The 21,714-nt window shown below is 54.3% G+C and overlaps 3 protein-coding genes and 1 long non-coding RNA gene across 7 annotated transcripts; 3 read left to right on the plus strand and 1 right to left on the minus strand.

The window, feature by feature from the left end:
* The first annotated feature begins 138 nt into the window (after window positions 1–138).
* Window positions 139–3,865, plus strand: UBE2C (ubiquitin conjugating enzyme E2 C). 2 transcript variants are annotated; one of them, XM_058685804.1, is made up of 6 exons: window positions 139–303; window positions 863–890; window positions 1,665–1,751; window positions 2,776–2,980; window positions 3,096–3,155; window positions 3,620–3,865. In XM_058685804.1, the coding sequence occupies exons 1-6, from the start codon at window positions 203–205 to the stop codon at window positions 3,676–3,678; spliced, it is 540 nt and encodes a 179-aa protein (XP_058541787.1). In that variant the 5' UTR covers window positions 139–202; the 3' UTR covers window positions 3,679–3,865. The 2 variants fall into 2 exon arrangements, with proteins under 2 accessions (XP_058541787.1, XP_058541788.1); XM_058685805.1 differs by lacking the exon at window positions 139–303 and adding an exon at window positions 386–503.
* Window positions 3,866–8,504: 4,639 nt separating this feature from the next.
* Window positions 8,505–11,257, minus strand: TNNC2 (troponin C2, fast skeletal type). Its single transcript, XM_058685806.1, has 6 exons — window positions 11,127–11,257; window positions 9,644–9,695; window positions 9,365–9,508; window positions 9,158–9,272; window positions 8,853–8,989; window positions 8,505–8,679 (listed from the first exon to the last, which is right to left on the minus strand). Exons 1-6 carry the CDS (start codon window positions 11,127–11,129, stop codon window positions 8,648–8,650), a joined length of 483 nt encoding a protein of 160 aa, XP_058541789.1. The 5' UTR covers window positions 11,130–11,257; the 3' UTR covers window positions 8,505–8,647.
* Window positions 11,258–15,077: 3,820 nt separating this feature from the next.
* Window positions 15,078–21,710, plus strand: SNX21 (sorting nexin family member 21). 3 transcript variants are annotated; one of them, XM_058685789.1, is made up of 5 exons: window positions 15,078–15,425; window positions 15,759–16,023; window positions 16,451–16,608; window positions 20,050–20,712; window positions 21,180–21,710. In XM_058685789.1, the coding sequence occupies exons 1-5, from the start codon at window positions 15,093–15,095 to the stop codon at window positions 21,393–21,395; spliced, it is 1,635 nt and encodes a 544-aa protein (XP_058541772.1). In that variant the 5' UTR covers window positions 15,078–15,092; the 3' UTR covers window positions 21,396–21,710. The 3 variants fall into 3 exon arrangements, with proteins under 3 accessions (XP_058541772.1, XP_058541773.1, XP_058541774.1); XM_058685790.1 differs by lacking the exon at window positions 21,180–21,710 and having other exon boundaries at window positions 16,451–16,612; window positions 20,050–20,230; XM_058685791.1 differs by lacking the exon at window positions 21,180–21,710 and having other exon boundaries at window positions 16,451–16,601; window positions 20,050–20,216.
* On the plus strand, window positions 16,619–18,272 carry LOC131485856 (uncharacterized). The gene is made up of 2 exons (XR_009249041.1): window positions 16,619–17,768; window positions 17,855–18,272. It is a non-coding gene; the product is annotated as an uncharacterized LOC131485856 (long non-coding RNA).
* Window positions 21,711–21,714: the final 4 nt, after the last annotated feature.

Raw genomic sequence — 21,714 nt, forward strand, 5'->3', positions numbered from 1 at the left:
GTGGTACGCTGGAGGGTGGGTCTAGCAGTTGCGCAGTTACAGAGTGCTCTGGCGCTCCTCATTGGCTGGATCAAACCCAAGCGAGCCGCTGATTGGCTGGTGCAGCCGGAGGGTTACAATTCAAACGCGGGCGGGCGGGCCCCCAGCCCTGCAGTTGCAGTTGTGCTCTCCGAGTTCCTGTCTCCCTCCCCGCGCCGCCCGGATGGCTTCCCAGAACCGCGACCCAGCCGCCGCCAGCGTCGCCGCCGCCCGCAAAGGAGCCGAGCCCAGCGGGGGCGCTGCCCGGGGCCCCGTGGGCAAGAGGTGAGCGATATGGAGGTAACACTGGCCGTGCCCAGCACGCCCTGGGCCTTGGGGTCGAGACCTCGGACTTCCGGGCCCCCACCTCCTCCTTGAGCGGGCAGATACGGGGACAGGAGGGCACGCCGGGAGCTCGGGCCGCCCTGGGAGGGCCTCCCGAAGGAGGACGGAAGGGGGAGGCAGGCTGCCAGGATCCTCCGCGGGTAAGCCAAGATGAAAGTGTGACTGGGACCTTCGGTGACTTGGCGGGGGGAGAGTGGGGACGGAAGTGGGTGGAAATTGGGACCCGGCACGGGGACAGACGTCATAGAAGCTGAGGGAGTGAAGAACAAGCCAGACCGCCCTGCGGGAGCCTGGAATTAGGAAGGGTGAGGACTCACTGGGACCCTCCTATGGAAGTGGAAATGAGTGTGCCCCCGCTGAAGTCTGACCTCGGGGTAGGGGAAGCCTCCATGACAGCTCCTCCAGAGAGATTGGGGAGGGGGGAGAAGCACCGCCTGGAGCCCTGGCTCCTCCAGACTCCCAGATGACTCCCAGATGACTCCCAGCACTCATTTTGCAGGCTACAGCAGGAGCTGATGACCCTTATGGTGAGTGACTACGTGCCCAGACCCCCCAACCAGTTCTTCCACCCTCCACCTCCCACTCACCTCCGCTAATCAGCGACTTTCGTACATCAGGTTCTTTGCTAGACATAGTGCAGGGGATTAAAACTCGAGTCCAGTTGGCGCCCTTCTGGGAAGAAGTTCATATACCCCACCTACACCTTTCCTTCTAGCAGTGTCTACTCCCCATCCCACCCCCACCCCCACCCCCACCACGAAGTTCTCTCTAAAATACAGTTCCCTGAAACCATACAAGGCTTTCCCTCTATCCTGCCTGGTCCTACTTCCTTGCCTGGAGATTTACCCATACCCTGCTCTCCACCCTTAATATTCTTAATCCTGTCATACTTTGAAATGCTTCTTCCCAGATGACCTTGTCTGCATTAACCCTGAATATCAACTCAAATCCTTCAGTGCCCCTATGTAAATCTACCTAGTCTGTGAATGATCTGGAGGCTTTGTGTGTAACCAGCACTCACTGGCATGCTCAGTTCAATTCCCAGCATCCAACAAGATTGGAGGTACAGAGCTCCCTTCTGCTTCTCTGCATAACCCCTCTCTCCTTAACATACCCAGTACCCCTCCCCAAAGGGGAAGGTTCAGCCCCCAAGAACTGAATCGCTTCCCCAGAAAAGCCTGTCAATTTGGTCTGGTTGCTTTATTTCGGATCAAAATGTGATGCCCTTCAGAGGAAGGAGTTCACCCACTGACCCCTAAAAGTGTAGTCTGCAGCCCAGCAGGTGTTGTTTCTTCCCCCAGATGTCTGGTGACAAAGGAATTTCTGCCTTCCCTGAATCCGACAACCTTTTCAAATGGGTGGGGACCATCCATGGAGCAGCTGGCACAGTAAGTGTAGGGTTGAGGTCGGTGAGTGTGACTTGGCTGGGTCTGGGGAGAGGTAGGAGGAGAAATCCAACTGCAGGTCACTTCAAGTCTTCAGCCTGGCAGGACGTTCCCCTGCCAGGACCTCGTGCTGGCCTATGGCCTTGTGCTCTGAGCCTATGGCCTCGTCTCTCCCTCTGTACAGTAAGAGGTTGGGTTTAAAGCAGGGCTTCCCATCTTAAGTGCCTACAGGGGGCCAGACAAAAAGGAGAATGGAGGGTACATGAGGACTTTGGCCGACGAAAGGGCTCAAGTAAGTCCCAAGATGGCAGCTTGCCATTGCTGCACATCTGGGTTTTGGTTGGTGGGTTTTGGGGTATTTTATTTTTAATTTTTTTTAATGTTTATTTACTTTTGAGAGAGACAGAGACAGAATGCGAATGGGTTAGGGGCAGAGAGAGAGGGAGACACAGAATCGGAAGCAGGCTCCAGGCCCTGAGCTGTCAGCACAGAGCCCAGTGCAGGGCTCAAACTCACAAACCGCAAGTTCATGACCTGAGCCAAAGTCAGACGCTTAACCGACTGAGCCACCCAGGCGCCCTGCTCCACATCTGGTTTACGATTAGTCAGAAATCCACGAGTGCCTGGCTGGCTCAGTGTAGCATGTGACTCTCGATCTTGGGGTTGTGTCTATATACCCACGTTGGGTATAGAGATTACGTAAAAATAAAATCTTTTAAAAAATAAAAAAATCTGGATATATGTCTAAAACATTCTGGTTTTTACATGTTGGTATCTAATGTTATAACTGACTAAAGCACAGCTGTGGTAACCCTCAGGATGCCAGTTTACGCCCCTTATCTGTAGGATAAGGATCACTGATGTCCCTGCCAGATATGCGAGAAAGAACCAGAGCCACTGCAACACTTTGTCTTTTGTCAAGTCCCAGATAAACTCAAAGGTCCTAGCAAGCCCCTTTTTGGGGCTTGGGTTGGGCTGTGAGGCTCAGGGTGGGAGGTGTACTCCCCACCTGTTTCTCCGATGCCAGGTATACGAGGACCTGAGGTATAAACTCTCCCTGGAGTTCCCCAGTGGCTACCCTTACAATGCGCCCACGGTCAAGTTCCTCACGCCCTGCTACCACCCCAACGTGGACACGCAGGGTAACATCTGCTTGGACATCCTGAAGGACAAGTGGTCTGCCTTGTATGATGTCAGGACCATCCTGCTGTCCATCCAGAGCCTGCTAGGAGGTGACTTCTGAGACCAGCCCGTCCCCTGAACCCGGGAACCTGTCAGGCCTCCTGGGATTCCCCCAGGCCAGCCTCTTCTACCCCTACTGATCATTCTCTTTCTGTCCGTCCGCAGAACCTAACATCGATAGCCCTTTGAACACACATGCTGCTGAGCTCTGGAAAAACCCCACAGGTGGGTCCTCCATCCTTTCCCGGCACCGGGTGATCCCTCCCCAGCCTTCAAAGGCTCCCTCACACAGAAGGATCTTGGTGACTTGGGACTGTGTCCTGAGGACTGGGTTGGGAGTCGATGTCAACCTAGGGAATCCACTCCTGCCTCTGCCTTGGTGTTTTCTGATTTGCCTGTTTGCTATAAAAATCAGGAAACTCTTCCCACGTTAATGTAGGTTGAGGGGCTTTTTAAGTAGAAGGCAAAGCTTTGTGCAAACCATTTGCTCACTGAGGCCCCCCAGTCACCTCCCCAGCCTCACTGGAAGCAGAACCCCTCCCCAAGACCTGACTGGGTGGGCAGCAAAAGGGACTCTGTTGTGCTAAGAAATCCTCTCCAGCTCCCCAGAGTTTGTATCCTTGATTGCCCTCTTGTGCATCTTAACCCCCGTCCCCACCACTCCCTGATACCTGCCTGTTCTCTTCCAGCATTCAAGAAGTATCTGCAAGAAACCTACTCAAAGCAGGTCTCCAGCCAAGAACCCTGACTGTCTAGCCTCTTTCCTTGTGTTGTCTTTTTATTTTCTCCTTAGACGGTCTGTCCTTTCCTTCATTTCTGCCTAGGACTCTGTATCTTAAACTGTGGTGTTATTTTTGTTTTGTTTCTGTTTTTTAAATTAAGTGTCTGGTTGAGCCCTTGTGATGAATATATTAAATAAATACATTGGTTGGTTTTTTTTTTTTTTGGTTGTTTTTTTTTTGGTTTTTTTGTACAAGTTGCCTTGTAATTTCCTCAGGGCTGGGAGTGTTCAGCATGGGTGGAGTAGGGTCCAGGCCCTTGCCCTGCTCCTCTCCAGGGACTAGAAGCAGCTAAGAGGCTGTGTGGCTGCGCAGGGGTGATGAGGACTCGTTCCTCTATGAGCTTAGTCATTTCATGACTGCATCTGATTCCTCACCTAGAAGATGGGTCTCACAAAATGCCTCTGTAGAGTTGTGACATGAACCAGGGACGTCAGTGGATACTGGAGCTGCCCAGCTGAGTTACAGATGAGGCTGAATCAGAAAGCGTGTACGGGGGCGCCTGGGTGGCTCAGTCGGTGAAGCGGCCGACTTCGGCTCAGGTCACGATCTCGCGGTCCGTGAGTTCGAGCCCCGCGTCGGGCTCTGTGCTGACAGCTCAGAGCCTGGAGCCAGTTTCAGATTCTGTGTCTCCCTCTCTCTGACCCTCCCCCGTTCATGCTCTGTCTCAAAAATAAATGTTAAAATTAAAAAAGAAAGCGTGTATGAGCACACATGTGCGCACAGGAGGGGGTTGGGAGGTGAGGACCAGCCACCTACTTTATGGCGGGATGTTCTGGTCCCGAAAAAGGAAAAGGAAAGCACTCAGCTCACCCTAAGCAGGCCTGGGGTCTGGGAGACAGCCGGGGAATGCCTCTTCCCGGGCAGAGACCTCAGGACAGCTCCCGACTCCCCCCTTGCCCCAGGCCCCCCATGCCCCCACTCACATTCACCCACTCATCACCAGCGATTCCTCCCACTCCTGTACCCACTGGCCCAGGCCCCCAGCCCCTAGGCCCTCTCCACTGGCTTGCCATAGGCCCCAGCCTTTGGGGCCCTGAGAGGAAACTCCTGTGCTGACCAGTTGGGGTCTGGGCAGGGGGAAGGGTGGAATAAGGTGATGACCCCAGCCCAGGTACTGCAGGAAAATCTCCAACGTGGACCAACACAGCAGCAAGATGCCCTCTGACACCGCCTAGGTCTTGGCCTCACCCAGCTCTGCCAGCCAGCAGCTGACTGTGCAGGCCTTGGGGGGGGGGGGGGGGGGGGAGTGGGAGGAGACCGCAGCGGAAGGCATCAGGAAGGTTCTCACTTTTCTCTTATTCCTGCCAGCCCAGGCTCCTTCCCTGCTCTGTGCCCCCACGGAGCAGGCAGGTGAGAAGTGGCCTGTGGATTGGGGATGGGATTTGGATGACACTGTGTGGCTAGCTCTCCCGGCAGTGCTGCCCAATCGGATATGCAGAGAAGTCTGCCTGGGGTCTACCTCCAGTGCAAATGTTGATTCAGTGGGTCTGTGTGGGGCCTGAGGATATCTGCATTCCTCCCGAAGTTGAAGATGAGCGGTGTTCTCAAGGCGTGGCCTTCCACCTGGAACTTGTTAGAAATGCAAATTCTTGGCCCCAACAAGCTCTCCGGGATTCTGAGGCTCTCTCAACTTTGAAAATACGTGACTAGAGGATGTCTAAGAAGACAGCTCAGAAAGTAGCACTGAGATGATTCTTACTAAATGCTGGCCAAGGCGGGTATATTTTGTCTGCATTAGGAGGCTTCTCCACGTGGTCCTTGATCCAATTGTTGGGCCACCCAGATGGCCACATGGCCTGCCTTGTGTCAGTCACAGGGGTGGACTATAGCTCAGAACCAATCAGAGTGTTCCTTAGAATTAATCCCTGGGAGAAAGTAAAATGATTTCACTAATAGGGTTGCTTAAAAGAGGAGGGAGTCTGGGCAGCTGGTGCAGACAATTGCAGATGGGAGAAAGCCAAGCAGAGACCAGTAGCTGGGAGATGGAGGTGACATTGAGACTGGCCTCCAGCTGACGCCTTAGCATCCCAGTTTCGTGAGCCAGCAAATCCCTTTTTAGTTTAAGTCCATTTGATTTAGGTTTCTGGCACTTGCAACAAGACAGAGAAGGTATTGTTCCCATTCGCCCCATCCCATTACTGAGTGCCTGCAGTACAAGCCCTATGCTTGGGGCTGGGGATCAAGCAGGGGAAAAAACACAGTCCTGTCCTCAGAGGCTGAAGTTCAGGGGGCAGACAGGCAGGTCAGTGGGGGTTGAATAAGTGCCATAAGAGTGGTGGTTAGGAGCTTAGGCCTCACAGGCAGAACAATTGTTAGAATCCCCACACCCCTCCCTGTTACTTGCGTACATTTAGACTAAACCACTCCGTAAAATGGAAATATTAGTAGCTACCTCATAGGATAGACAGACCTTAGAGTAGTGCCTGGCATGTGGTAAGCCCTCCTTAGATGTTGGGTACTATGAAAGCTCAGAGGTGGGGCACCTAACAAAGACCAGGAGAGTCAAGGAGGGCTTTCTGGAGAATGGACTAGGCCATGAGGGAGGGATAAGGAAGGGAGCACACTCCTTGGATAGCAAGAAGTTCAGCAGTATGGAATAGTGGCATAGTGGCATGGACGTCAGGTCGCAAAGGGCTTGTAAGGCCTTTAAATTAAAGGCCTTTACCGAGAAGGTTCTGGGGCACCTGGGCGGCTCAGTCAGTTAAGCGACTGACTCTTGGTTTCAGCTCAGGTCATTATCTTATGGTTCATGAGTTTGAGCCCCACGCCAGACTCTGCTGATAGCATGGAGCCTGCTTGGGATTCTCTCTCTCTGCCCCTCGTGCTCTCAGTCCTCTCTCTCACTCTCTCTCTCTCAAAATAAATAAACTTTAAAAAAGTAAAAATAACAAAATACAGGGGCTTTACCTTGAGGCACCTAATAAAGCCTTGAGTAGGATTTGGTGTCAGAAAGCTGCTTCTGGCAGCCTTGAGGGGAGGGAACGGCCAGGAGGTTAACTACTGTTCTGAGTCACAACACTGAGCGGGCTCAGAGAGGACGGATAAAAGAGTAAGGAGACAGAAGGAAAGCAGCAGACCAGAGCAAACCACGGGTGGGAAGGCGGCTCCAGAACTCCAGGGTGCCATCTCTGAGATGGGGAATTTATCAGATTAGAGCAGGACGGGTGTGAAGTTCTAAGGGCAGCTAGGGAGAACTGTCCACAGGCAGGTGGTGCCACAGTTAAGAGCCTTGCTCCTGTTTCCACATGTGTGTGCCCGGGTACGTCACCGCCTTCCTCCGCTGTAAAACGGAGAGAACAGCCTCTGCCTGCCTCTAGGGTTATGTGCATCAATCAGGCCCGCAAGGCACAGCACACAGCAAGCGGTCCTGGTGATGAGTGCTGACCCCGGCTGGAAATAGAAACTGGGAAACATGAATGCCTCAGAAAGGGGAGCCAAGAACACGAAGGAACTGGAAAGGGAGGACTGTAGCGATGAATAACCGCACCAGTCAGGGTTTCAACGTGGTAGTAGTGACATTAATAACAGCGTTAGTGGGGCTCCTGGGTGGCTCGGTCGGGTTAAGCGTCTGACTCCGGCTCAGGTCAGGATCTCACCGTTCGAGAGTTCAAGCCCCACGTTGGGCTCTCGAATGTACTTATTTGTTCAAATAAACATTTAAAAATAATAACAGCATTAGTACGTGTCACACTCTGTTCTAGTCTGCACTAACAAACTAACTTGTTCTCACAACCCTGCAAGGTTGTGATAATTCTCATTATCCCCATTTTACAGAGTAGGAAACTGAATTACAGAGGGGTTTGTCATGGCAGTGAGGGTTCGAACTCATTCAGAGGCACCCTGCCTCTAAAGCTAAGGCACCACTGCACAGCATTCGCTTTGACCTGCTGCCTGCTGTGATCGAGTCGTGCACAAAGAGTTACAGAAGCCAGAGCACAGCCAGTGGGAGAAGGGATCAAGGGAGAAGGTGGTATCTGAGCTGGGTCCTGGTATCTTTGACGTGGTATCTGAGCTGGGCTGAGAAACTTGCCAGGCTTTTTAGAGGAGGAAGGGCATTCCAAGGAGGGAGAAGGCAGGAGCAAAAGCCAGAAGGCTTGAAAGTGCACCCCCACTGTCCAGGGCAGGAGTGACAAATCGCCCAGCGTGACTGGAGCCCAGAGGGGAGGGAAGGAGGGGAAAGGAATTTGGATTGGATTCTAGAAGCAATGGGGAGCCTTGAAGGTCTTTCAACGGGGGAGGAGCAAGGTCAGATTTCTTTTGGCTCCATCGTGCTGACGGCCGTGTGTTGAGCCCATTGGCCGGGGCTGGAGGCAGGGGTCCAGGGTGGAGACGAAGACGTCAGAACAGACGAAGTAGAAAAAGTCAAGCAGGAACGAATGCTGCCTGGAACGGACGGATACTCCCCTTTCCCTCCCCAGCCCGGCAGTCTGCACCAAAGACCCAAAAAGGCTCCAGAAAGGAGGGACGGTAGGGAAGGAAAGGGGCCTCGGTCGCCTGCGGCGCCCTCACCCTACCCCCATCCCAGGCACCCTCACTCACCCCGACAGCCCCAAGGCCCCGGCCACCCTCCTCCAGCGCCAGGCGCCACCGCAGCCCGTCGGCCGAGCTGCCCACGCCCAGCGCCAGCTACCAGGAGCCGGCCGGGAACCTGACCAGCGCGTCGGCGCGTCAGGCAACTCGGGTCGCCCCTCCTCGGATCCCAAGTGCGCTCGGCTGGCGCCCTGGGCCACGGCCCAGCCCGGCGGGCCATGACACCCACTCCCCTGCTCCTCCCCTCACTCAGGCTACGTGCTTCTCAGCGTCTGTTTTTATTCTTTCTGGACACAGAGCCAGCAGGGGCCGCGCCTCCCTCCCGGGGCGGAGAGTGGGACGGGGCGGGGTGGCACCGCCCGGGCCCGAGGGACGCGCGGTCGGGGCGGGGGAGAAGCCGACTTCTTACTGCACGCCTTCCATCATCTTCAGGAACTCTGCGGGGAAGGAGAGGGGGAGGAAATCTTGCACAAAACCGCCGAGAGCTCCCCACCCTGCCCACAAAGCCAAGGACATTCATGTGGGTGCCACGCCCCGGACGTTCCCGCGTGGCGCGCCCCCCCCCCCCCCGGCCCCCGGCCCACCGCCACCAAGCTCTCGCGGCCCTCACCGTCGAAGTCAATGCGGCCGTCGTTGTTCTTGTCACCGTCTTTCATCAGGGATTCGATCTCCTCGTCCGTCACGTGCTCCCCGGAGGCCCTGAAAATCTCAGCCAGCTCTTCCGCATCGATGTAGCCGTCTGCGTTCCTTTGGAGCGAAGGGACAGCGTAGGGCTCAGGGCAGGCAGGGGCGAGCTGCCCTGGCCACGTCGACGCCTCCCCTCCCTCACCGCCACCCCACTCCGAGAATGTAAGTGCCCGGCCGGCCAGACTCGCCCAGCCCAGCGCCTTCTCGGCTCCCAGGCCCCCCGTGCACCTGTCGAAGATGCGGAAACACTCGGCCAGCTCCTCCTCGCTCTTCCCCTTCGCATCCTCTTTCATCTGGCGCACCATCATGACCAAGAACTCCTCGAAGTCGATGGTGCCGCTGCCTGTGGGGAGCAGGTGGTGAGTGAGCCTGAGCCCTGGATGCCCACCTCTCCTGCCACCGTCCCAGCCCTGCCTTGGAGGGCCAGCAGCTCACCGTCCTCGTCCACCTCCTCGATGATGGCATCCAGCTCCTCTTTGGTGGGTGTCTGGCCCAGCATCCTCATCACCGTGCCCAACTCCTTGACGCTGATGTCCCCGCCACCGTCAGCGTCAAACATGTCGAAGGCGGCCTTGAACTCTGCCGGAGGAAGGAGGCAGAAGACCGAAGTGGGGCTGCCTGGACTGTCAGCCTCACACCTTGTCTCCCACCCTGTTCCAACACCGTTGCCCAGCACACATCCCCCCAACAGCCCGCCCGCCCACCTGCACTCACCAGCGATCATCTCCTCGCTGAGGTAGGACCGGGCCTCTGCCTGCTGGTCCGTCTGCAGAAGACGCAGAGTCAGAGAGAAGAAGGGGCAGACCCCCGAGCTCATTCTTGTCTCAACCCCATTCTCTTTAACCCCCTTCAGTCAGTGCCCTTTGGTCTTCCAGAAGAACAAGGCCAAACTAGCAACACCTTCTGCATGTTCTCACAGCACCTGGCCCCAGTTATGAAGGGCTAGGGAGAAAACGGATTACGCCCAAGGTCTTCAAACTTGCCAGTCAGATGCCAGGTCAGGAATCCCTAACCCACTAACCTTGGGCAAGTCACTTATCGTAACTTTATCTCTTCTCAGCAGCTTCTCAGAGATGAGATAGCATTGGGGGTGTGAAAGGGTTTTGTAAAGTGCCAGCACTGTTACAGCATGATTTCCCACTTTTCCCTAGCTCCTGACAGAGCCTGGCACTGTAATAGGTGCTCAATAAACGTATGTTCTCAAATAAACAGTAATGCAACGCAAAGTCGCTGAGCACCTACTAAGTGCCCATCAGGCCAAAGACTAGGCACTGAAACCAAGAAGATTCAGACACAGAATCCCTCCCCTCCAAGAACATGCGGAGATGGAGATTTTAAGCTTCCTTCTTATCATTCAGTCATCGGAGTAAATACCACTCATGCTGGGCCGAATATAATGGGGGCCTTGTGGAGGTGAAAGTAAGATTTCGAGCCAGGGGATCTGGCCACATGCAAGCCAAGCCAACTGGCTATGGGGCTTTGGACTGAGGCTGGTGGGGAGGAGGGGCTGAGGTGGCCAAGGTGTTCTTTGGCGGGCTGGCTGATGCCTTCCTCCTTGCCCCCCCCTCCCCTCCTCCCTCCTCCTTGTCCATGCAGGAGAGTCGGCTATTTTTAGTCTGGCGTGGGCCACAGCAGCTGTCCTCCAGGGTCTAGTTACCCCTTGAAGCGAAGTGGGGTGGGGGACCTCAGCAGACATGACAGCCCCAGATTAGAACCCCTCTCTGAGAGGCTGGGGTCTGTCCTCTTCTGCCCCTTCTCCTCACCCTTGAAGCTCTTGGACTTGAGACCCTGCAGACCTCCCCTCTTCCAGAAGAGTCTTCTCTCACTGGCAGTAGGAAGGTTTGGCAAGACTTCTAGCCCACCCCTGCCACTGGCTCACTGGGTGACTCACTCTGGCCCTCGGAGTCCCCACCATGACAGAGACAAGCTAGGACCCCCTCACACTTCCATGACCAACACTGCCAAAGCCTCAGGTCTGCAGGGAGTTGGCAATACCCGGAACATCCCAGCCCTCCCCTTTCTGGAGAAGTCCAAGGGCTTCTTCCCCAGGCTTCCTTCTAGACACCCAGGCTCCAGGAACCTTCACGGTCCATCTTCAAACATCCAATTACTGAACTACAGAGCACCCAGATCTGGCCTGGAAGAGGTCCAGAGGTGCTCCAGCAAGCAAAGGGCTGAAGTCCTTTCTTGTCCTTACCATGGTTGCTAGTCACAGGGCCTCCTCTGCTGTAGGTCGCCGCCTCAGACACTCCACCACCCAAAGTTGCCCTGGCCTGCTCCAGCCCCTAGGATTTGTAGGGGCTCCCTCCCCTCCCACCTCCCTGCTCCCCAGGACTGGCTGCCCCAGCCAATCAGATCCTGGGGTCAGTTGAGTGCCTCCCCCCCAACCCCCGCCCCATCCCAGAGTCCTAGCCCATTACCTAATTTAGCCAAGGGCCCTTGCAGAGAAATTTAAGCCTCTGAGCAGGTGGCAGGCCTTGATGTCCTAGATTCTTGGGAGGAGAACCCGCCCCGCTCACCGCCTTAGCAAGCCCCTGCTCAAGAATCATGTTTGCTCCAAGATGGGTAAGGACAATCAGAAGACAGACAAGTGAGGCAGCAAGGTAGACTGGGAAGAGAACAAAACTTGAAGTCTAAAACCCAAGATCCAAATCCTGTCTCTGCAAGCCATGCACTCTTAGGCAGGTGACGATGCCACTCTGAGCTTCAGTTTCCTTCTCTGCGAGACGGAGATGGGGACGGTCATAACCTCCCTCACAGAGAGACCACGGTAAACGGGGGCCCACGTACAAGTCACCTAGCTTGTGCCAGCTCCAGAGGGTTGATGCTTGGCAAGTAGAATGTCCTGTCTTTGAACCATGGTAGAAGGCAGGGGAGGGGGCGAGGAGGAAGTGACAGCCACGGTTTGTGAACCTCTACGACGTGCCACACTCTGTGCTAAGCATTTTAACCACGTGATCTCATCTGGTGCTCATCCTCTGAGATAGAAGCTATTATTACTCCCTTTTCCCGGGGGACCTTTGTAAATCGTAAAGGTCTATAGTCATGTTGGGTGATTCTTATTAATCCTCATGGGAAGTCCTATCCAAATAAGAAATCTATGGAGGGGTCCGGGAAATGGGTATGTAGTTGGAGGAGAAATAAACTTTGAAAGCAGTTCCCAAGGGGCTCCTGGATGACTCAGTTGGTTAAATATGGGGCTGTTGACTTCAGCTCAGGTCATGATCTCAGAGTTTGTGAGTTCGAGCCCCACATCAGGCTTTGTACTGACAGCAAGGAGCCTGCTTGAGATTCTCTCTCTCTCTGCCTCTCTCTCTGCCCCTCCCTCACTCACGTGCTCTGTTTCTCTCTCTCAAAATAAATAAACCTAAAAATTTTAAAAAGAGAAAAAAGAAAAGAAATAAAGCAGATCCATCTCTCAAATACACCTTCTCCAGGGAAAAGATGTTTGGGATTCACTTTTTTGAGGGAGAGGGAGACTAGAGGACTAGGGGCAGGTTCTCTCCGTGGGTAAAGGGGCAGCTGGCCCATTCCTAGAGCTCGGTGAGGAAGTCTGGAGCAGCTCAGCTGGCCGTCTGGAGAGCGAAGGGATGTGCAGAGAGAGTCCAGTCCAGAGGGGGTCCACCCCGAGAATCCACAGAGCCTAGGGTGGATGTTGGAGGGGTAGCTGATGCTGTGGACAGTGGCTAAGTCAACAGAAAGAGCACTAAGACAACTAAGCACAGAGCCTGGGGCCAGTGAAAGGAGGCTGGATTCCAAGGAAGGCAGACGGACAGTGGCAGCCCAGCCCATCTTCCTCTATTTATAGACATTCCCAAGAAAAGCTCAGTGGAGCTAGGCCAGGCTACAGAAGGCCTCCCCTGTCCAGGCAGAGGGCCAAGGGGCAGCGACACCAGGGGATTCCAATTTGGATGTGAGCCTTGGAACTGCAGGATTCCTTTGGAACAGAGTGTGGAACCCTCAGCAATCATTTGTTCCCTGATTTGTTCTTTCATTTATTCAGGGAAATACAGAAGGTCCGAATTTATCTATTCCCCTTGACCCTTCCAATCCCAATCCCCTTTCCTCCACATCTTGCCTGCTGCTCTGGTCAGACTAAAATGCGGCTCCAAACACCACCTTTTCTAGCCTTCAGGTCCTTGTACATGCTGGGTTTTTTTTCCTGCCAGTAATTCTGTCTTCTTTCTCTACACCTGCCTACTTCCCTGTCATCTTTCTCAAATTTAAGTTTATTTATTTATTTTGAGAGAGAGAGAGAGAGAGAGAACGAGCAGAGGAGGGACGGGGGGGGGGCGGATAGAGGATCTGTGTTGACAGAGAACCTGATGTGGGGCTCGAGCTCACAAACCATGAGACCATGACCTAAGCCGAAGTCGGACACTTAACCAACTGAGCCACCCAGACATCCCCGTCTTTCTCAGCTTTAACATCATTTCCTTGTGGTGTTTGGCTGGCTCAGTCGGTGGAGCATGCGACTCTTGATCTTGGGATCTTGAGTTCGAGCCCCATGTTCGGTGTAGAGATTAGTTGCAAAAAAAATACAAATCAAAAATAACATCACTTCCTTCAGGATCCCTCCTCCTCTACCCGGGCCAAAGCAGTCCAAGGTGGTTTTCTGGTAGTTTCTTCAATCATATCCCTGAGCATGCCACATGACATGACCTGTTCTGAGTTCCGTGGACCAGAGACACTTACCTGTTCATCACTGCATTCCCCAGCACCTCAGCACGTGGCACTTAGCAAGTGCTCAATAAATATCTTGTTCTTTATAAGACTAACTGAACTGGGTGACATCTGGTTATGAGAAGGAACTTCCTAACTGTCGTGGTTGAATAATAACAGGAACGGAAAGCCTCGGGAGATAATGAGCTTCCTGTTACTGAATGTATGCAATCAGGAATTCCATGACCATCTCTCAGGGAGGCTATGGGGAGATATTACACAGAATCCAAGGATAGTGGAGGATACAAGACATCAGGAGATCTAGTTCTGGTCCTGTTTGTATGACCCAAGGTAGGTCCCTTCCCCTCACTGACCTTCAGACCTCCCATCTGTAAAATAGAAGTGCCAAACCAGATTTCTGACAACCCATGGTTTTTTTTTGAACACCTGCCTTGTACCCAGACTTGTGAAACATGCCAAAATACAACTTAATATTCTTGTTTGGTGTTTGGTGAATAAGTGAGTGTTGAATCAATCAATGAATGAAGGGGGCCTTTTCTGCCCCAACACCCTACTGCTACGCTGAATGAAGAGTAGTTAGAGCCTTGAAATTGCACAGACTTGGCCATAAATCCCAGCTCCCCTATTTCCTAGCTCTGGATTTTGGGGAAGTCAATTTGCCTCTTCATCCTGAAAATGGACCATTATTGTCCAATAACAGCCCCTCCCCCAAGAGGTTGAGTGTGACATGTGACCCCATATAAAGTGCCTAGAACAGGATGTAGGACACAGTGGAGCCTCAAATGAAAGCCCTGCCTTTTCTGCACATAGCGGGGCAGGGAGTATGTTTTCCATTCAAAGCGATTTCCCTCCACCTCTCTCTTGTGCCATTCAGAAAGGGTAGGAACGATTGTCAGAGAGATTTTATTTGTTTAATTGTATAACCAACAATATCTGCCCTGCTAGGGACTGATAGTTTGGGCTTTTGACAAGAAGTGACAATAAATTCTCCCTCCTGCTGACCTCCTGGTAAAAGATGAAACACAGCCAGCCCTTTAGAAGAGCTGCTGAGATTACCACGCCTCCCGTGGTGGGGGGGCGGGGGGGGAAACCAAACCAGAATTAGGAACTCAGGAGACCTAGGCTGCAAGGCCCCACACTCAGAAACCTCTGGCAAGCTGTGTGACTCTGGGCAAGTAACTCTGCCTTTCTGGATCTCACTTCCCCGTTTGCTACTTCCTATGTGTGAGGCTCAAATGAAATTATGAAATTGTAAGAACCTGAGAACACTATGGAAACAATAATCACTATGTAACTGATCAATCTGTCAGCCTCTGCTCTGTGCCAGGCACTGAACCAGTCAGTGCCCTTACAAAGGCTGAAAAATTAGTACTAGTTTTAATTGTTCCTGTTTTACATAGGAGAAAACCTAGGCTCATCGAGGCCAGATTCCAACTCAGATCACGTGTCTTCTCCTGGCCTCAAATTTTTCACCAGAGAGATGGGCTTCCAACGGTGGCATAATGACTTTGGAAAGTTAAGAGTGCTGGGTGGAGATTGTGGGACAGATTGGGGCCAACCGGGACAGACGGGATCTTCGGGACGAGCGGGAGGTTTCACTGAGGGCGTGAGCCCCCTTAGATTGGGTAGGATCCCGCAGGAGGCTCGGGTTCGCCCAGGCCTACCCAGGATTCCCAAGTCCCTCCCGGAGCGAAAGGCCCGGGATTCCCGGGAGGCTCCGGGGAGCGGGCGGGGCCGGGGGCGGGGCGGCGGCAGGAAGCGGCCGGAGCGGCGCTCGGAGCGGCCTGAGCCCGGGGAAGCCCGGCCGGCCTCGGTAAGGTGCCGGGACTGCACTCGGACCCCGGGGGACCGCGCGCCGCTGGGTGCACCGCGGGCGCCGGGGGGAGAGACGCGCCAAGGGGCGAAAGAGACAAGGGGAGGGTCCCAGCCGCTCCCGGGCAGAGCTCGGCCCTAGGCTGCGTGGGTGGGAGGGAAACGACGCCAGGCGACGCCCGGGGCTCGCAGGACCCCCAACGGGCAGGGGCGGGGCCTCCGCGGCGCCCCTCCCTCCCTCCCCTGACTGGGCCCGCCCCTTCTCGCGCGGTTGGGGGGGGGGCGGTCTCCCTCCCTCCCCGGCCCCAGCCCCAGCGTCGCGCGCTCCCCCCAGGGTGCCATGGCCTCACGGCTCCTGCACCGGCTGCGGCACGCCCTGGCCGGCGACAGCCCGGGGGAGGCGGCGGCCGGCCCGGAGGCCGAGCAGTTCCCGGAGAGCTCGGAGCTAGAGGACGACGACGCCGAGGGCCTGTCCTCCCGCCTCAGCGGCACCCTCAGCTTCACCAGCGCCGAGGACGAAGAGGAGGACGACGAGGACGACGGAGACATTGGCCCCGACCCGCTGCCCGCCGGGGACGGGGCGTCGGGGGAAGATGCAGGCGAGTTCCCGAGGACAGAGGCGGGACCTGGGGCTCCATTAGGCCTCCACCCCAGCCACCTCTTGGCTGTGTGACCTTGAGAGAATCACAACACCTCTCTGAGCCAAGTTTTCCCTCGTGTCAAATGGGGGAAATCACTCCCATCTCGAGGTTGCTGCGGGCATTAAATGTACAGGATCCGGGTTGTACAAATCCGAACAATGTGCTCGCGATGTTTGGGGGTGGCAATATTTATTTAGAGTCGACCGTCTGCTCTGCTAGGCGCGGTGTTTGGCCCCAGACCTCTCCCTGGCTTTCGGTTTACATTTATGTCAAATGGAGATAAAGCCTGTCTCACCTGTCGGGAGGATGAGTGAGGTCACTGCATGTGGTTTATGTCGACCTTAGCCCCAGGCCCATTGATGTAACTGGTCATGTGCTCATGCAGAACGAAGCCCCCCACCTGATGGGCAGCGGGGCAGTCAGCCCCTCACAAGGCAGTTGCAGGATTTCTGGAAGAAGTCCCGGAACACCCTGGTCCCCCAGCGTTTGCTCTTCGAGGTGACCAGCGCCAACGTGGTCAAGGACCCGCCCTCCAAGTACGTGGTGAGTGAGGGTCCAGGAACCCCTGGGCTGTGAGTTTAGAACTCTGGCTAAGTAGGGGAGACTCCAACTTCCTGAGGGGGGCAGTCTGGCTGTGTAGTTCTAAAGGATCACTTCATTTTAGGGATGGGGAAACTGAGGCCAGAAAGGAGATATAACTTGAGCAAGTCCTCAGGCAAATGATTTAGCTTCTCTGAGGGATTATGGACCTGCCCCCCCATCCTGGTTTTGAGACTAAAGAGAACTAGGGTGTGTGCCCCCCAACCCTAGGTTTTGCAGACTGTAGCAAAATACAAGATATATAGGAAAAAATATTATCTGGGTTAGACCTGAAACCTAAGTTGCATTGGTTAGTGGTTAAAAAAAAAAAAAAAAAAAAAAAAAAAAAGGTTCTGGATCCAGATCTTGATTCAGATCCCACTTATTACCAGCTGTTTGACCTTCGGTGCGTTGTGTAACCTTGATAATGCTATTTTCTCATCTGAGCAGTTGCAGAAGTTAAATGAGACAGTGCACAGAAAGCAAGCCCTTAGCATTGTGCCTGGCATTATGAAGTGCTTGACAAAATGGCACCTCTATTATTATGACTTGACCTTGGCTTGGAAATGTCTGGCATCCAGGTAGGGCCTGTTGTGGCATCCTTATAACCCAGTTCCCAGGCACCCACACTGTACCCCATGATGTTGTTCTGAGGGCTGGATTTAGGGGGTAGGTGGGGTTAGGATGAAAAGCAGTGTGGGGGAAGGCCTTGGAGTCTGTTTTCCTTGCTGTGGAAAGGAGAAACTGACATGGAGAATGAGGTCGCCAGGTCCTGAGCCCCAGCCCGACCTGGCCAGTCTGGGCAGTGGCAGCTCCCTGCCTCAGACATCCCTCATCTTCGCCACCCTCCTCCATTTCTGACTCAGCAGGAAAGGGGCCTGTAGCACTGTCCCACATCTGGGCCTCTCTCCATTCCTCTCTGCTGCTGTTAGTAAACAGGGGCCACACCCGTGGGGTGCCTGCTCCAGTTTGAGCAGAGATGCCTCTGATGATCTAGTCTTAAGTGGCAAAAGTCCCAGCCAGGCGTCATGCACAGGAGAGGGACCCCGAGGAGCAGCTGGGCAGCATGGTGGGGGTGGGACTCTGGGAAGAGAATGATAAGACAGAGCAGGATGGCCAGACCCGTGTCTGGGGGGACAAATCCCCTTCTCTGTCCAGTGGGGACCCTAAATCCTGACTTAACTTTTGGGGGTTAAGAAGAGCAGGATAGGTCCTGACCCGTGTCTGGGGAGACAAATCCCCTTCTCTGTCCAGTAGGGACCCTAAATCCTGACTTAACTTCTGGGGGTTAAGAGCACAGGCTGTGGAATTAGGTTGGCCTGGGTTTCAATCCCAGCTGGGCCATTTGCCAGCTGTGAGACTTGGGGGGACGTGTTTGATGAGTCAGATGAGATAATGGATCTAAAATGTTTTCTTTTTGCCAAAAAACTAAAAGTAAAAGCTAGATAAATATAAGGGGGTCATTTTAGACCAATGCTTCTTGAAGTGTATTCTGCAGGAAGTTGTTTTCCGGGAATGTTAACAATTATTCCTTTGAAAAAGAAAAGAAATTAAAAAAAAAAAATTTGCAGTCGATATGTTTTGGGAAAGCAGAATTGAAGAATAAAATAAATTTCTTTAAGGTTAAACTTTTTTTTTTTTTTAATTTATTTTGTAATGTTCATTTATTGTTTAGAGCGAGAGACAGAGCACAAGCGGGGCGGGGGTTGGGGGGCAGATAGAGAGAGGAGACACAGGATCTGAGGCAGGCTCCAGGCTTTGAGCTGCCAGCACAGAGCCTGACATGGGGCTCGAACCCACGAACTGTGAGATTATGACCTGAGCCAAAGTCAGATGCTCAGCTGACTGAGCCACCCAGGCACCCCAAGGTTAAACTTCTTAATCCTTTAAAATATTACTGTACACTGAATCTTCCAGAGAAGTATAGAATAAGCAAGCCTAATTGACCAGAGGTGGCTGTAATGTTGGCAGTTTCGCAGAGCAGATTCGAGAAAAGGCTGGGTTTGGTGTCGGTGTGCCTTCAACACCTGATGCTCACTAATCCCCCTTTTTAAGTCTGGTGGCTCAGCATTATGCTAGATTAATCCGTGTTTAGGTTCTCAGCTTCACGGTCATCCTGCCCCGTGTTTCTCAGACACTGGTCCTTTGTACCGCTCCTTGCTTAACGTTTTTCGTCTTAAACAAGTTCAAAAGATTTTAAAGTCCTACTGTATGGGGAAAGCCTTGTTTGCCATAAAGAGAACCATAAAAATTAATACAATAAAATCCGTGAAAAATGACACCGTGTCATTAAGTCCTGTGTGAATGCTATTGCCCGAAGGCTCTGCCTGGAGATTTGCTTTCTAGCACTTTTCTCAAGGTGGAGATGAGACGTGTTGGAGAAGTGCATTTTAAAAATCAAACTGAGGGGCGCCTGGGTGGCGCAGTCGGTTAAGCGTCCGACTTCAGCCAGGTCACGATCTCGCGGTCCGTGAGTTCGAGCCCCGCGTCAGGCTCTGGGCTGATGGCTCAGAGCCTGGAGCCTGTTTCCGATTCTGTGTCTCCCTCTCTCTCTGCCCCTCCCCCGTTCATGCTCTGTCTCTCTCTGTCCCAAAAATAAATAAAAAACGTTGAAAAAAAAATTTAAAAAAAAAATAAAAATCAAACTGAGAGCCTCTTAATCTGTAGTCAGGATTCAAATTAGGGGGAGTCACCTCTTGTCTCTGATGCAGTGTTATTTACTCCAGCACATAGCACCTAAAATCTCAGGACCAACATGTATTTATACACATTCCACTTGAGTAGACATGACCTAGGCCAGTGCTTCGTTCACTAGAGAGGAGGGCGGACCCAAGGGGGAGCACTGCCTTGCCTGAGGATACACACCTCCAGGGGAGTAGCTGCCCAGGAGTTCCTGCAGTGCCCAATGTCCTTTTCACAATGACCGCTACCAGGGCTGTCTGAAGACCTCTCTGCCAGTTTGGAATAACCTAGCTAAGGAGGTGGGGGCTCTGTGTCCAGAGTGGAGCAAAGCCCCAGGCTGGTCCTGAAGGTTGCTTCAGAGGCCCAAGAAAGTCGCCTGGGTTTCAGCTCACCACTGGTTTTCCAGAGAGGCTATCAGAAGAGCTAACTACCCTATGGGAAGGGAGTGCTCCCTGGAAGGGACAAAAGGGGTGGCAGCTCTAGGCACTGAAGCTCATCTCTGTCTTTCTCTCCCCGTGCTGCCTTGGGCCTGGGTCATTTCAGACGAGCCTCAGGTAAGATGGGACTGGGCTCCCTAGCTGCTGCCCCAGCAGCTCCCACCCTCCTGGGCCCAGTCTCAGGGACTAAGGGGAGAGGTGGGGGAACAGAGCTTGAAGTGCGGGTGTGGGGAGGGGAGGGGTACATGGACAATTCACACCTGCCCTGACCCCACCCTCCCCGCAGCTCTACACCCTCGCCGTGATGGGTCCAGGGCCACCTGATCGCCAGCCAGCCCAGATCTCTCGCCGCTACTCGGACTTTGAGCGGTTGCACCGAAACCTGCAGCGACAGTTCCGGGGCCCCATGGCCGCCATCTCCTTCCCCCGGAAGCGCCTGCGCCGGAATTTTACCGCGGAAACCATCGCCCGCCGCAGCCGGGCCTTCGAGCAGTTTTTGAGCCACCTGCAGGCAGTGCCCGAGCTGCGCCATGCCCCGGACCTGCAGGACTTCTTCGTGCTGCCTGAGCTGCGACGGGCACAGAGCCTCACCTGCACTGGCCTCTATCGTGAGGCTCTGGCACTCTGGGCCAATGCCTGGCAGCTGCAGACCCAGCTAGGCACCCCCTCTGGCCCAGACCGCCCTCTGCTGACCCTGGCTGGGCTGGCTGTGTGCCACCAGGAGCTGGAGGACCCTGGGGAGGCCCGGGCGTGCTGTGAGAGGGCCTTGCAACTGCTGGGGGATAAGAACCCCCACCCTCTGCTGGCACCCTTTCTGGAGGCCCACGTGCGGCTCTCCTGGCGCCTGGGCCTGGACAAACGCCAATCAGAGGCCCGCCTCCAGGCCCTGCAGGAAGCAGGTCTGACCCCCACGCCACCCCCCAGTCTCAAAGAATTGCTCATCAAGGAGGTACTGGACTAGACTTACTGCCGCTGTGGGGAGAGGCACTGCCCCAGGATGGGGGATGGGGGTGGGCAGTAAGGACACAGACAGCAGTTGGGAAGTGGTAGGGGGTGCTGGGAACCCCTGTAAGTCCTACAAAGAATTTGTAGCAAACCAAGGAAATATGTTCTTTCTGTCGAGCTGGGCTCAGGATAAGCTTCGGCGGGGCTTGCCCTGGGATGGTGCAGGGAGGAAGCCGGATGCAGCCTCTCCAGCTCATGAATGTCTGGGGACGATGCCCCAGGGTAGGTCAGTGTCATCTCTTCCTTGGCCAGAGGGCCAGGGACTCTGCCTCTGGAGTCCTGGAGCTGAGGGCTGGAGCAGAGCTGCAGCCTGGCCCAGGGCAATTAAAGGCCAGCAGCTCCAGTGGCATTAGTCTCTTTATTGGGTTTGGGGACAGAAGGCCCAGCCCTTGACTGTAATTCCTGCCTCAGGAACTGGGGGAGAAGCCCCAGGCCAAGCTGGTACCTCTGGCTACAGCTTGCTCTCTGAGACCCGGGACTTCACTCGGATCACGCCCTCTTGAGCACAGGACACAGCCAGGATGCCGTCACGACGCCACAGCCGCCCTTGGACCAGCCCCCGGGAGCCACCTGCGGGTGAGGAGAAGGGTGAGAATGACCTTCTCGCTCCTTCACAGCCCAGCATAATGTGCTTCTTGAAAAGGGTGCAACTGGTCTGACAGCCCCATACAAGGGCACACTGAGTGTTGTGGCCCCTTCCAATCGCTAGGTGCCCCTTTATGAGCCTATTATGGGTGGTCCCTGGGGGTAACTCCTGTGGGAACCCCGCTTGACAGTTTGAAAGCACTTTCACATATTCACTGGCTTCCTCAAAAAGATCACAGGGGAGGAGTTCTGAGGACAGTCTTGGTCAGTAGCTTGGCCGGGTCGAGCCACCCACCCTGGCCACTTGTGGTAGCAAACCTGTCACTTCCCTTTCTAATAAATGAAACCGGTCCTCCAGGGT

This window comes from Neofelis nebulosa, chromosome 9 (assembly GCF_028018385.1).
Source record: "Neofelis nebulosa isolate mNeoNeb1 chromosome 9, mNeoNeb1.pri, whole genome shotgun sequence".
Taxonomy (NCBI): domain Eukaryota; kingdom Metazoa; phylum Chordata; class Mammalia; order Carnivora; family Felidae; genus Neofelis; species Neofelis nebulosa.

Excerpts from the sequence above, each read along its gene's own strand:
- UBE2C (XM_058685804.1), top strand. The coding sequence starts at position 203 with ATGGCTTCCCAGAACCGCGACCCAGCCGCCGCCAGCGTCGCCGCCGCC. Across the intron at positions 1,752-2,775 it reads TCCATGGAGCAGCTGGCACA|GTATACGAGGACCTGAGGTA; the intron begins GTAAGTGTAGGG and ends CTCCGATGCCAG. Across the intron at positions 2,981-3,095 it reads CATCCAGAGCCTGCTAGGAG|AACCTAACATCGATAGCCCT; the intron begins GTGACTTCTGAG and ends GTCCGTCCGCAG.
- TNNC2 (XM_058685806.1), bottom strand. Across the intron at positions 9,273-9,364 it reads CGAGGAGGTGGACGAGGACG|GCAGCGGCACCATCGACTTC; the intron begins GTGAGCTGCTGG and ends TGCTCCCCACAG. Across the intron at positions 8,990-9,157 it reads TGTTTCCGCATCTTCGACAG|GAACGCAGACGGCTACATCG; the intron begins GTGCACGGGGGG and ends TTCGCTCCAAAG.
- SNX21 (XM_058685789.1), top strand. The coding sequence starts at position 15,093 with ATGGGCTTCCAACGGTGGCATAATGACTTTGGAAAGTTAAGAGTGCTG. Across the intron at positions 16,024-16,450 it reads GGCGTCGGGGGAAGATGCAG|AACGAAGCCCCCCACCTGAT; the intron begins GCGAGTTCCCGA and ends GTGCTCATGCAG. Across the intron at positions 20,713-21,179 it reads AAGAATTGCTCATCAAGGAG|GAACTGGGGGAGAAGCCCCA; the intron begins GTACTGGACTAG and ends TTCCTGCCTCAG.